General features: G+C 43.9%; 1 protein-coding gene across 1 annotated transcript in view; it reads right to left on the reverse strand.

The window, feature by feature from the left end:
• Positions 1-1,814: 1,814 nt before the first annotated feature.
• The window catches only part of LOC138489323 (zinc finger protein 271-like), a 99,718-nt gene continuing 86,317 nt past the window's right edge, over positions 1,815-15,215 (reverse strand). Inside the window, exon 2 of the mRNA XM_069617022.1 lies at positions 1,815-3,237. Coding sequence (XP_069473123.1) covers positions 2,437-3,216 — 780 coding nt within the window. The 5' untranslated portion in view covers positions 3,217-3,237 and the 3' untranslated portion in view covers positions 1,815-2,436. The remainder of the gene's footprint in view (positions 3,238-15,215) is intronic.

Genomic DNA, 15,215 nt, shown 5'->3' on the forward strand with positions numbered 1-15,215 from the left:
GATCTGGGACTTAATTTTCATTTTGCTCATCATGGTTCAACATCGGGGTGGCAACAGTATTATCTGGATTAGGGTCCGCTATGCCAGTTCACTGCTCCTTGACCAAATTAGTTAGTGGATGAAAGCGATTGGAAATTTAGATTCCTTCAGAGATTAAAAAAAGGGACCTGCAAGGAGACTTCTGCCTCTGATTGGTCAGTTGATTATTGGACAGTTGGTCAAGTGAGGGAATCGCTTGACCCTGCCTGGGGCAATGCATCTCAACTGGAAGGACATCATTACATGCCCCAATTGGTTAGACAGTTTCAGGGTCACAATAGGATTGCAGTCGAAAAATGATGTCATGTGGTGGTAACTTTACATGGTTTAGATTTAGAAATAAATCATTGTGTTTGCTGTGTTTTCACAGAGTTCTTCCATGTTGTCCCATTCGATGCTTCCGACTGCTTATCTGAAACAGGGAGGCCTGATACAGGTGCTCCAGCTGGTCCATTAATATTGTCCTCAATCTCATTTATTAACGAGTTTACCTCTGTTAAGGGTGCAACCAGGCAGGCCACATTCTTTGATCCAATGAGAGGTGAAATGTGTGGCATAGCTTGATGCTTCAACATCCACTTTGAAATCAAATTTAAAGAGGATCATATAATATATGGAACCAAGTCAGTGGGGCATGCCCGACTGGCTCAAGGGGAAGCTTTAGTCTCCCTCTGTGCCGTCCCCAAACAATGTTAATTTTTTAAATAATAGCAGATGCATACCATAGGCCAGTCCCACTCAAGTAGAGATGGGAAAGATATGATAAAGGGATTGCACTGCAAATACAAAAATGTATCAGAAGTTAAAAATCAGTTGTGATTGATGGACCAGGACTCAGATCACACTATATATCTGTAGCTGGGTCAAGACAGCAAGAAAAATTGCTTAAAGAAATAAATGGACTTCTGAATACTTTTAACGTTAGTTGTCCAATGAGCCTGTATCAAACAAAGTAAAGCGGCGAAGCAGAGGGAAAAAACACAGACTCACAGGCTCGCAGCCCTTCGCATAGAGCTGCAGACTTCCTCGTCCTTGTCCTCAGGCTTCGAAGAGGACTTGGTATGATATGGCATGTATAACGCGTCTATACACAACTGTTTCAAGGCACGTTATCAATACCATATCATATCATGATGTCCGGCGTCCTTTGTAAGAAGGTGGGCTGGTCCAACAGAACAGCAAAACAGCAGGACGCGATCCTGTGGAGGTGGTGGACTGGCTTACCCTTGTCCCCGGTCTTTGCCAAGGGCTCGATATCCATCGTTTTTTAGAGCACGGTGGGCTGGCCAACAGAACAGCAAAGCAGCAGCACAGGGTCATCTGGAGGCAGCCTTCCTAACCCTTTACCCCAAGAGATTCGCCAAGGGCTCAATAGCTAGCTTCTTTTGGAGCAGGGCGACCGGGACTAGCAGAACAGGAAAGTGGCAGTACAGGATGCTGTTGCAGTGGCAGACTGCCTCACCCTTGTACTTGGGCTTTGCGGGGTCTAGATATCCAGCCTCGAAATTTCTGCATCAGCTGGCCAACCTGCTGAGCTATCAGACTGGGAATGGTGCATGAGCCATGCACGTTAAAAGTACATTATCGCTGTGGGTGCTTAACCTATCAACTGATTCTATGTAACATATTTATAATATGCAACATTCACCCAAAAGGTATCCTGGGGCTGGGTGCTTGGACCACAGGACACTACAGCAGGGCTACTGATTGTGAACATATGCAGGACTTCCAAGTTTCCCAAAAGATCAGATTATCAAAAGGAAATGGAAAAGTGATTGGAAGGGAATTACACTTTATTGCCCCTATATCACATCTAGCCTTCAGATGGAGCACTTGTGGAACTGTTAGGAATATGCACGTTTCTCTTTGCAAAATATCTCTTGATGTTATATAAAATAAATAATGCACTGTTGCCATGGAAGTCCTTGTCCAACATAAACATGGATTAGAACTATATGAAGGAAGCTTTGAACACTAGTGTGGTCAGTCTCTAGTATGGCACCTTCGATGACTATAATGATGTGACCTTTGAGTGAAGCTTTTCTCACACTCTTTTCATTGGTATGGCCGCACCCCACAATGGATCGTCTGATGCTTCTGCAGATCTGATCTACGAGTGAAGCTTTTCCCACACCCTGTACAATGGAAGGGTTTCCCTCCTGTGTGGGATCTCTTAAGAGTCATCAGGCTTGATGCACAAATAAAGTGCTTACCACATTCAGTACACCCATAGGGCTTCTCTGCAGTATGCGTCCTTTGATGGTTGCTCGGGGATAATAGGTCACAGAAGCATTTATTGCAATCTGTGCATTCATAGGGCTTCCCCCTGTATGGATCCATTGATGCTTGTTCAGGTTTGAGGGGAAACAGAAGCTTTTCTTGCACTCTGTGCATTTTCTAGAGTTTCTCTCCAGTATGGCATCTCTGATGCTTGTTCAGAACGGAGATACAAGTGAAGCTTTTCTCACACTCTGAACACTGATATGGCCTCTCCCCAGTATGGATCTTCTGATGCTGGTGCATACGTGATCTCTGAATAAAGCTTTTCTCACACTCTGTACACTGGTAAGGTCGCTCGCCAGTATGGATCTTCAGATGCAGGTGCATATGTGAGCTCTGAGAGAAGCTTTTCTCACACTCTGTACACTGGTATGGCCGCTCCCCAGTATGGATCTTCTGATGCTTCTGCAGATTTGATCTCTGAGTGAAGCTTTTCACACACTCTGAGCACTGGTATGGGCGCTCCCCAGTATGGATCTTCTGATGATTCTGCAGATTTGATCTCACAGTGAAGCTTTTATCACATTCTGTACACTGGTAGGGTCGCTCCCCAGTATGGATCTTCTGATGTTTCTGCAGTTTTGATCTCCCAGTGAAGCTTTTCTCACACTCTGTACACTGGTAGGGTAGCTCCCCAGTATGGTTCCTCTGATGCTGCTGCAGATTTGATCTCCGAGTGAAGCTTTTCTCACACTCTGAGCACTTGTAGGGTCGCTCCCCAGTATGGATCCTCTGATGCTGCTGCAGATCTGAGCTGTGAGTGAAGCATTTCTCACACTCCGAGCACTTGAAAGGTCTTACCCCTGTGTGGATTCTCTGATGTATTCTCATTTGTGACGCCCAATTAAAGTGCTCATCACATTCCGTGCTCTCGTAGGACTTCTCCCCAGCATGCATCCTTTGATGACTGCTTGTTCTCTGTAGAAAGAAGCAGAGGGACACTTTATTATTTTATGTCATCGTACAGCCTGAAAAAACAATAAATCTAGCACAGAGCTGTTAATCCTCATTTTACCCCCCGCTCACAAACCCAATGGGCGGTCCTGTGAGAAGCCACACTAGCGAGCCTTTACCAATCAGGAGAGAGACATGGGAAAAATGTACTTGTTGATAGAATCCTAAACAGACTTACATGTACAATATTGAGTACAAATCTAGTCATATTTGCCCCCCATACATGAACAGATGAGACTTGGGCATGAATTTCACTTTCACTGTTTGATGCAGTATTACTCTAAAGCAGGACATTCATTTCAGAAATAGAATTTTCAATGCGTAGCTATTGACTATATTCCATCCAGAGGTTCTGAGGGAAATCTGATAGACAATGAAAGTGGAGCTCGGGTTTATGATGCCCTTACGTACCCCGAGATGGAATAAACCCCATGACTGATAGATATCCAAACATAATTTTATGATGGCTATGGCCCGTGTCTTTTCACAATCCATGAGCTGTCGTCAGGGACCAGCACTGCAGGGGGTTGATATGCATGAGGGAAATAAATACAGCAGCAAAAATGATGATAACCAGCCCGCAAGGAGAGACAAGTGCACCACCAACCCCTGACCATCGCCATGACATTTCCCTAACAGAACCATAGCTCCTGTGTGGTCAAATGCAGTGTGGTTGTTGGCAGCATCAGAGCCAAAGCTTTCACAAACATCCAGGAACACAACTTCTGCACTGTATGGAAAGCTACGTGGTTGCGATGCTGAACTTGTCCCGTTTCCCTCAGTTCTCATATGACATGGGGAGGTAGAGAGAACGCTGGAAACCTTGTCCATGATATCACAGCTATTGATTATGAATTCCATAATCCTCTGCTGTGATGTTACAGCGAGACAATGTGGCAATGGGAAAAGGGAAAAATTGCCTTTGCTATACACAACAATGATATTAATGAATATGTCTTGGGAAGATGGTGTGCTGAAGGCGTGTTCTCTCCCCTCTGCTACCACTCAGGTTAAACTGTGTACATCCTGCTAAATATCAATAAAGACAAGTAGTTATTACACAAGTGCTGGTTCATGCGTTATATCAGAAGGCATAAGCAGGTCCACGGTGTGCTCAAGTGGAGAGTGAAAACAGGGGAATGTGTGCCTCTAAGGTGAGGCAGGTGCAGTGCACAGAAGATGGGAGTGGCAGCAGTCGATGGAGACACATGTATTACGTTATAATAAGCTACAATGTGTAACATACTATAGCTCATCTAACACTACAGTCTATTCTACTCTTGGCTCCACATTTGCCAATTCATAGATGTGCATGTTCGATGCATTATAGAAGATCATTTGGGGTAATATATATTTCCCTTCCCCCCTTTCCTCTTCTCTGTCACAATCACTTGGGGAATAACTTTTCTCCCAACTCAACAAAATCAATCAGCGGTAGTCCAATACTCGCTGCCACCAAATAGAGGTAATTTCCTCGTCTCTCTCAAAATATATCCAACACATCTTTGCAACTTTTAAAGTACTATATTTAGTCCAATGAAGGATCGAAATATAAAACATACATCAGCCAGTCTTGTATAATAAGAGTACAGTAATATTTAATTCTTGAGAATTGTTATTCAGCCTAATACTCAAAGGCTCGCTCTGATGTTTGAATCTTAGAGTACAGAATCTCTTACATATATAACTAGAACATGTTACAATTAGTATTATTCACCAAATACTGTTCCAGCTACACACTACAACCAAGACAACTAAGACCAATAAGTGTTTCGCACAGCGGTCTTTGATGTATACCATGTGTTCCCAAGGCCAAAGAAGAGCAAAAGGAACAGACAACAAGACAAAAAGAAAAAGAAATGATACAGAAATAATTCTGAGAAGATACTTGGAACTCACTACATATCCACATATTGTATTAGAGACATTTAGATGAACTTGCTGACCTGCGCAAACAACATACGCCTGTGAGGTGGGTCTAATTGGTAATCCAATGCAATGAGATGTATGCAACATGGCTGCAGAAAAACATACCCAAAAATAGTGAATAGCCATGATCAGGGCCCCAGAAAATATTCTGAAGTTGGAGTAGATTAGTCATTTTTTGTAAAGTTGGTAGTTAAATAGGAACTCCCATTCCAGAAGTATTATTTGTTTGCAGACAAGAACACATATATTTTAACCTTAGAAATGATAACTTTTTGTAATCGGTTCTTGATTGTACCTCGTACTCATGGAAGCTATTTTGCCATAAATGTTTGTCTTCAGATTTCAAAGGAATAATATTAGAGCATCTTCCCGTGGTGCTGCTCTGCTGGTAACCCTGATCAGTGCGGGTGATAAGGGACTGAAGGGTGATGGGTGGGTGATACAGTTTTAAAGGGTAGCAACACAATATGAACATCTTTTGAGATCCCCCTGCCCACCATGGACGAAGGGAGACTGGAAGGTGTGTAGGTGAGTGCGGGTGTGTGTGTGGTTCTCAGACCGGTCACAGTGGCATGCACATAAGAGCCCCTGAAGCAGTGCAGGTATGACGTAAGCCTCTCTCCGAGGTGCAGATATGCGCGACAGCACACCCCATGTCTTTATAAGCTTAAATGCCTGAGAACTTGAATAGGGGTTACCTACCGGAGCTTGTCGCTGAGGTTGGAGCAGTCTTTGCAGAGAGCTCTCCACCTAGCGTTTTCTGGCTCCATTTTGCATCCATTCTGCTTTCTACTGCCTTTGCTACAGATTGTAGGAGGACCTACAAATACTGCTGGGGGCCGCAGAGCTTGTCGCTGAGGTTGGAGCAGTCTTTGCAGTCCTTGTCAGGCCGGCAGGACTGCTTAGACATGTCTCAACCCGCGACTCTACACAATCCCCTAGCAACAATGGAACTTTTACAAATGGAAGGCGAGACTGATAAATGCTGCCTCAGAAGTTCTAAGCTATCTCCGTCCGTTCTTTCAGAGGGCCAACTAGCTGCGCGAAAACGTCTCCTATCAGCACCTCCAAGCTTGTGTGCCAGTGGCCACCAACGAAAGGGTGAGATGCCGCTCCCAGAACACCAAAAGACAACATCTCTCATCATGGCACAGATAACTGGCGGTATGACGGCGGCAACTGGGGAAGGTGAAACTAAGCCCCAGTTGCCACAACATGCTAGTGAAGCGACCGCAGATTTCGAGCTCCGATCTGAGTGGGCGGTTATTAGATCGTCCCCATCGGCGGCCGGAGGGGCGACGACGGGGAGTGATCCCGTGGCTGAGCTGGTCGAAGCGCCTGCAATTTCCACGGGCGCAGGGCCTCGGCAAAACAGCACCCTCATGAAGACTCCTGAAAAGTCACCTATGAACCTAACGTCCGCAGAAGAACAATCAGACAAAACTGTGAACATCAGTGAAAATGCGGAAATCCCACTCACCTATCAAGGGGCCTCGGTCGCCGTGGCAGGGAAACTGTCTCCTCAATCTCCGCGTACGGGCGGGATGGCCGCAGGACTGCTGGGTGTGCGAGGCTCTGCCGCCTCGGGCCCGCAGGGAGGAGCTAGGAAAGGCAGAGCGGGGCCTCAGGCGGCAAGGAACGGGTGTGTTGCTGTTCCTGACTCAGAGGTATTACATGACCACGAGTCGGAGGACGGCAATGGCGACCCTCGGTATATTAGTGACTGCCCGCAAGGCATGTCCCTGAAGGAGGTGATTTCGAGTCCAGAACGTTTACAAGAAAAAAGCAAGCCTGTTGAGGAGGGCGCAGTTCCGGCCAAAGCAATCCAGGGGGACAGCCAAGAGGGCTCAAAATCTCTTTCAAGCTCTCGGATGCCAGGGCGAACAAACGCAGCTCACAGGCGTTTGAACAAATATAAGAAGCCACAAATGTCTTCAATCAAAATTCTTTCAAAAGACGGCGCTACGCATCCCTGTAAACTATGTGACAAACAATCTCGGAAAAAGAAGCCATGACCATCTTGAAGAGCTCTCGGACACAGAGATCCTTGAAGATTTAAAGGAGCGAACACCAGCACCAAAAGTGAGGAAAACGCCATCCCTTTGTGCAAAACAAACCGGTGCAGATCGAACGGCTAGTTCCCCACTGACTGAGATGGAATCTCTAGCTATACAACAGGAGGTAAACAACAACAAAAAAACACACCCAACAGAGAGCTCAGTCTCCCCTCATGAGGGTTAGTAAAGACGAAAACTAATAACCATAGGAATGTAAATGATCTGCCTCTGAGCAACAGCAAGCCACCTGAAGCTAACAAGGACATTCTTCCGCAGAAGTCATCAGAAGGCGACGTCGGGGCATCTGGTACTATAAGTGAGGAGAATCTGGTTGCAAAGAATTACATAGTGGCTGATAAACAAACTACCAACGAACATCTAGAATCAATGGAGGAACCTCCACTGAAACCACGCAGGAGCTTACCAGTTATATCAAAACTTTATTCACCGACAAGGGAAAATACACAGGAAGCTTTCTTGAACTTATCGAATAGGCGCCAGAGCTATGGAGATCAACGGCCAATGACGCCCAAAGACACTCCAACAAATAAACCCGATATGACCACGGTAATGTCAGCACTCACGATTGTCTGAATCCCTTCTGCAAACTCTACGAAACCATCAATGAAACCTTGAAAGATCAGGCGACATTGATAGCCATGATGCACACAAAACGTATTGCCGCAGAACAAAATAAACAAGGAACTCCAAGAGATAGAACTCCAACCAAACCCGCAAGTGGCGTAGAGTCCAGCCCAATTAGAACCACCAAAGGCAACATAGAGAAAGAACTGCAAAAAACGGGGCAGTCGGCACAATCAGCGCAAACGGAATATGCACACCAAAAAGCTGTATCTAGAGAAGACCAAAATGGTAGCTATTTTAGTATCTTCAACTCCCATACCAGCAAGGAGGGAGGCAAATCCAACCTACCGGAGGTCTTCTTCTTTAAAGCCAGTTCGCCAAAAAAAAAAGAAGGAGCCAAATCGCCTAGAATCCAGAAGGCAGGTGTAACCGGTCGTAAGGTCGAGACGACAGAAGAAAGGAAAAGAATAGTGACAAAGGAACAAAGTAAAACAAACAAATCGGACACGACTCACAAAGAAGTGGTACTGAAATTATCCAAAAGGACAGAGTCCAGTCCTAGGGCGGCAGTAGAACATAATACAAAAACAACTGTAGCAGTGGAAAAAGAAGGGGAAACCAAGAAAGGGAGGGTTGCAAACAGCATGGCCATTAGGGCAATTGCTAAAGAACACAGTCCAAGCATCCCCTCTGCAAATTCTCCCAAAACAATAAATGACTTTCTAGCGGACCAATCCGCCATGGAATTGTCACAGTATGCTCATAGCGATGAAGAAGAAAATCAAAGTGAATCTTCTAGCGAGAAAGAACCAAGAAGCAAACATTCGGACGAGTGTCAGCGCAGAGAGCATTGCAGAGAAAAACAACGAAATGCGCCACACTCCCCAAAAAGAACTAAGACCAGTGGTACAGAAAATCCAAACAGAGACCACAAAGAACACTTGAACAGAACAGCAAATTCAGCAGACAGGCTGGCACACTACCCTCAAGCAAGAACCGATAAACACCATGAGGTTGACACGAGTGAGAAAGCATGTAACCAAAGGAGATATCCATCGAAGGAACGAGGGAGAGCTTCCAACTACAGCATGAAAGAGCAATCTCAAGGAATCGTAACCTTGAAACTAGAACAATCAAACAAAAATCGGGAAAAGATGGTGCTGATCAGGAGGACTGTGAGAAACATCTTCAGCTCGACTTCGTTATTGAAAAGCTTGAGAGCAGAAGACAACGTGAGGGTGGAACCGTACCACAGAGGATCGACGGCAAAGGCATACATGCATATAAAGGCTACGGCTATGCCCCACTCGATCAGTAAGGCGATGGAAGAATTCTCTCAAGATGGTTTCCTCCTGCCAATACGAGTCGATACCGATAACAAGACAGCCAGCGGGGAGGGCGACCCAAGGCAGCCTATAAGAACTACATCAGCTCGATACAGATCGAAAGCGGAGGATCTATATTGCTCCCTGAGATTACCTAGGCACAAGGCAAAGCCCCAAGACAATAGCGCTAAAGAAGCGACCAATCCACCGGAGTCAAGTTGTCAAACCACCATAGAGAGAAGAAACAGATTCGATGTACCAAAAGAACCTACTATCCCAAAAACGGGCAGGGGATTCAAAAACAGAGAAGAAAGAACCTCATCAACATCAAAAACCCCTAGGTCACGAGACATTCAATCAATACCTATCATTAAGAACCAGCAATCATCCAAAACAGGAGCAGCTCTCCCTACGATGAAGCAATTATGGGCATGGCTACCAAAAACCATATCGGCGTATGCCAAGAAATAGCAGCCAGACACCCTCGGCGATGACCTCCGAGTGATGGAGAGGCAAAAGAAGCAACTGAAATTTGAGTAGGAAGAGGGTGCACAGCTATGTACTCTGTGATTTAGTAAATTTACTCCATGCAAACTTCTTATTATTAAAAAAATTGCTTAGTAGGGTGCAGCCCACTAAATAGTGCCTCCGTGCTGGGCTCTCGTAATGAACTGAAGAAAAAGGACCTAGGCTGATTAGCCATCGGTGCGGGCCGCACACCTGTAATTACCACGAATGGTTAAATGTTTTATATTATACTTTGTCAAAAAATATCTAATGACGAGTCAAACACAGTTGAAAATGATTTTGAAATTATTCTCTTTAATCCACTGCTATGTGAATTAATAAAAGCTTGTCATTGGTTAAGAATCACCAATTTGTAATTTGCTGTTTTGTAGGCAAACGATAACCCTGTGGCTAATGCATTTCGGAAAACGTAGTTTCCTTCTTCAGAGCCCGGTAAATCTATTTAGGATTACTTAAATTGTTCTACCATCATCAAAAGAATCAAAAATTATACATTCATATTACAATAGACGTATTGCAAGAACATTGAAAAATACAGGGTACCCACGGGGGACAAAAACGATTGACAAATAACACGTAAAGAGAAAGAGAAAACAACATATGCCGCTGTTAGTGACTTGTGTAAAAATAACTGTATTTAACTTATTCCTTGCGCACTCATAATGTAATAATGAAACTTGATAATGATGAAACTTGTTCCACGTGTTATTACAGCATAGAGGCAAAAGAAGCAAACACCATCACTCTCAACCTTGAGCATGGGATCATGGAACACGCGAGGCCATCAGCATCTACTAGAAAAAGGTGATGTAAATCTGGGCAATTTCGACATCTTAGCCTTACAAGAAACATGGTTGATGGAAAAACCAGATCTAGATGGCTTCTCGATTGAATTCTCTCCCGCAAAAAAAAGCGAACTGGGTCGTCCATCGTCAGGGATTCTCTTAGCGGTGCGATCAGGAAGTGGCGTCAGCATTCAAAATATGCTGTCATCATCTATACACCATTTAGCAGTACTAACAAAGTGGACTATCCCGAATCAAAACACCAAGATGACAGTAGAGATATTAGTAGCAATAATTGCCGTATACTGGAACCCAAAGAGCATCTCAGACGAGGATTTTCTTAAGAACATAGGAAAAATATTGGACCACCTGTTAATAGAATTAAAAGTAATGCACATCATAATATGCAGAGATTTAAATGCAAGATGCTCTCCAAAAGTGGCCACTCTACAGCAACCCAAAACTCCAGCCGAAAAAAGAGGCGAAAGATGGCTCGATCTAATGATCTCATGCGGATGCCATGATTTTGATAAGGCCTTTCCAAAGCAAGATCGCTTCCCGTTCTGGGAAAGAGACAGTTCGAGTGCAACCATTGATTCTATCTTCGCCACAGACAACATTTTAAGCCTTGCCACAACGTTTGATATTGTGAAAACAAAAGCGAGTGACCACAATCTTCTCAAAGCCACTTGGGAACTATCAAAACGTGAGCAATTCTTTTGCAAATCTCAAATTGAACCGAGTGGTCAAGGAAACCGACTCAAATTGACAGCGGAAAGAATAAAAACACTGAACCTGAACTATCGTAAAGAAGAGCAACGCAAAGATATAATGATAGCTAAAATCCCAGATTACCAACCACTACTAAGTCCATTTAAAATAAGAACGAAAAAGAAAAAGGCAGCTGAGATGGACATTAAAAACCATCAATATGACAAGACCCTAGTCACAAAAAGAGCCCTAGTAAGAAGCTTAACAAGAAAGGCTACAAAAAGTAACACGGAAACAACCTTAAAGGAGGCATGCCTGGCGAGGGGTCTGCGAACTCTCAAGTGGTTAATAACCACTGAACAGGTTATCATGTCTGTTCTTGCGAGAGAGGGGCGCCCGCTACCTTTGTAAAACTATTTGTTAAGGAACCTGGGATTGGTAACCCTAGGTCTCCTGGGGGCAACCAGACGTGGTCTCCCTCTCACTGTGCTTAGAGAGGCATCAGCTTCACCTCACTGATGATCCCCAACAAGGGTGAAACACGTGTATGGGGTTGCTGGTGGTACTCTCGTTCAGATTGGAATTGCCATTGTATTTCGGTGCTGGACTGCCCCTGGGCAGGACAAAGACTGATATGCAAATGGATATTTCCCATCTGTGAAAGGCACAGTGAGTAAAAGCAGTGGCTGCGAACTCTCAAGTGGTTAATAACCACTGAACAGGTTATCATGTCTGTTCTTGCGAGAGAGGGGCGCCCGCTACCTTTGTAAAACTATTTGTTAAGGAACCTGGGATTGGTAACCCTAGGTCTCCTGGGGGCAACCAGACGTGGTCTCCCTCTCACTGTGCTTAGAGAGGCATCAGCTTCACCTCACTGATGATCCCCAACAAGGGTGAAACACGTGTATGGGGTTGCTGGTGGTACTCTCGTTCAGATTGGAATTGCCATTGTATTTCGGTGCTGGACTGCCCCTGGGCAGGACAAAGACTGATATGCAAATGGATATTTCCCATCTGTGAAAGGCACAGTGAGTAAAAGCAGTGGCTGCGAACTCTCAAGTGGTTAATAACCACTGAACAGGTTATCATGTCTGTTCTTGCGAGAGAGGGGCGCCCGCTACCTTTGTAAAACTGTCTGCAAACACCTACCTTGCCTTCTTTGACCTCACTCAGGCCTTTGATAAGGTGGAACGATCCTTATTGTGGAATAAACTCTCAGCAGCAAACTGTCCGAAGAACATCCTGGACCCGATAACAGCACTCTATTCCAAAACATTCATGCAGGTAAAGTTACATGGAATGGGCCTGCTATCGGCAAGTTTTCCAATCACGAGGGGCGTAAAACAGGGATGCCCGTTAGCGCCGGCACTGTTCACGGCATTTATTGGAGATAACAAAGAATCTACGGAAGCGGTCAAGGCTTTTCCGCCTAAGGTTGGGGGTATACAAGTTAATAGAATCCTTTATGCGGATGACATCAGCGTGATCGACCAGACTCTGATAGGCCTCACACACCAAATAGCAAACCTGGCAGAATAAATCAACAAAAACAAACTTCAAATCAATATTGAAAAAACGAAAATAGTGATTTTGGGTAAAAAGAACAAATGTGCAGCGACACCCTCTTGGCTTTTGGAAAAACGCAGATAGAAATAGTCCCAAAATTCAAATTCTTGGGGGTCATGCTGGATAACACCAAAAAGGAAATAAGCATGCAAAACTTCATCTGGTCTAAGGCGCGCACAATGACCGCACAAGCAAGAATGTTGGACAACAAGTTTGGGCATTTCTCGCTGTTACCTGTATTAAAATATTACAAGGCAAAGGTCATCCCGTGCCTGACATATGGTGTTGAGGCTATACCCCTGCTGCCAGACAAAATCTGGCCAAAAATCGAAGCTTTCTTTTGGAGGTCTCTGCTCTCGGTTCCAAAATCCACTTCATTGCTGGCAATAAGAAAAGAACTGGGGTTGATCTCATTAAAAGCAGTAGTGGAAAACAACACCATGTCCCTATACAGGAAAATCCTCCTGCCAGAATCACCAACTCTATACAACTTGATGGCGATGGAAATCAAATCAGAGAGCTCCAAGACTCTGGCAACATGGGTGGACAAAAAGAAGGAACAACTAACCTCAATCGCCTGCTCACAAGAGGACCTGTTGAAAAATCCTTTCAGAATAAAGAGGAAACTGGAGGAATTGGATTGGATTGCTACCTTAAAGATGACAGAAAAGAACAAACTCTTAAGCCATCTACCTCCTCTGCAGCGAAAATACAATGATCTCGGTGAAATCTATAAAAAATGTCCTAGTAGACCACTGAGACAGCTCTTTATGAAAGCAAGGCTCAATCTGCTGCCAACGAATGAAATTTTGTTCATCAGAGGCAACAGTACATCAAACTCCTGCAGACTATGTAAAGAGGAAAAGACGGTAGAAACGGTTCGACACCTACTAACTTCCTGCCCTGCGTTAAGAACGCTGAGAAAGGCTTATCTGTCAACTGTCCTGTAGGCTTCATCCTTACGTGAAGAGGAGACTTGGTGGCCACGGCTAATAAGCAGTCAGAAAACATCTTGGTCAATCGCCTCAGCAAAGATTCTGCAGCACGTATTTATTTTAATAGAACAAAGCAAAGAAGAAAAAGATAAAAGTTAAAGAAAGAGAAAATCTAACCAAGTTTCCTCTTTGTTGCTTCTGTTAAGAAAAACAGAAATAGGCTCTTACAATTTTGTTAAAACCAAATAGTTTTTGGTAAATACAATAAAAACAAAAAATAAAAAATAAAAAATAGGGGTTACGCCGCACTAGGGACATTATCAAGCCATATTACGTGTACGTTAAAGATCCACCAGAGGTGATGGTCTATGTCACATGGGCAGGTCAAGCAAAACTGCACAGGTTTCAAATCGTGCTGTAAAGCCATCTTTGCTAATGGAGGATGCTCAGCTAGAAAGTTAATTGTTAATGTAACCAATTACAAGAAAATGAGGGGAGCCGGGAGCGATTGAGCTCCTGCTCCTAGCCTAGGAGAGCCTGGTTAGCTTAAAACCAGCAGCTACCAGTAGCTACCTATGGCTCCCCTGACCAGTTGCTGCCTTACAAACATGCATATATGACATTAACTTTCAGTATTTGAGAATGCTTATAAAGAAGAATTGGGGTACATCTAGTCCACATTTAAACATAATGAATCATACAGAATAGTTAAAGTGTGCATCTCAGGTGGAAGTGAGATTTGTGGTGCACTGGGTACTCACCCCTGGTTTCCCAGTGGTAGCTCCTGCTACTGGGTGATGTCCGACGGCCAGGAGCTGATTTTAGATCCTGCTCATTAAATCTTATTTTAGAATCCTGACCTAAATGTGTCATACTGACTCTTCTGCAAATGCCTTATTGTGTAAAACCTTATAAAAAATTAAAATATTTCTGAGGCCACAATTTGCTAGTAAACTCTTCTCCATAGCCCTGTTAAATAGAATAAAGATTGGGTGGATAAAGTCAATATCCAGTTACCCTTGCACACAGGTTTTCATGCAGGACTTTCTAATTATATTAAAAAGTAATGCAAGATCCTTTTGTTTTGGTTAAAACAACCTTTTACAAATCTGACTAAACATTACAAATATAAACATCACTTTACATATGTCTCCTGTAAGGTCATAATAAAACAAAGACAAAAAATTCTAAAAATCTATAAAACATATACATACACATTTCTGTTCACTAAATGAAGTACAATTTCAATCTTCTGAACGCCCGAAGCTAACCAATGACAAGTTAAGTAAAAAGACACAAACATAGCCACAAAAACAATAAGGATGCACGATAATACGTGAGCCACAATTAGAAATCCGCTCTCAAAAGCGTCCCCCGAAAATGCTTACACAAGTATATCAAAGGGCGCTACACTGGCACTTCTGAAGTCCCCATAGCATTTACCTAGTTAGGAAACAATATTGAAACATTCGAGCACCTGTACCACTGCAATTGTGAGAGGATAAAAGTCACCTGCGAGTA

This window comes from Ambystoma mexicanum, chromosome 9 (assembly GCF_040938575.1).
Source record: "Ambystoma mexicanum isolate Mex_15411 chromosome 9, UKY_AmexF1_1, whole genome shotgun sequence".
NCBI classification, from domain to species: Eukaryota; Metazoa; Chordata; class Amphibia; order Caudata; family Ambystomatidae; genus Ambystoma; species Ambystoma mexicanum.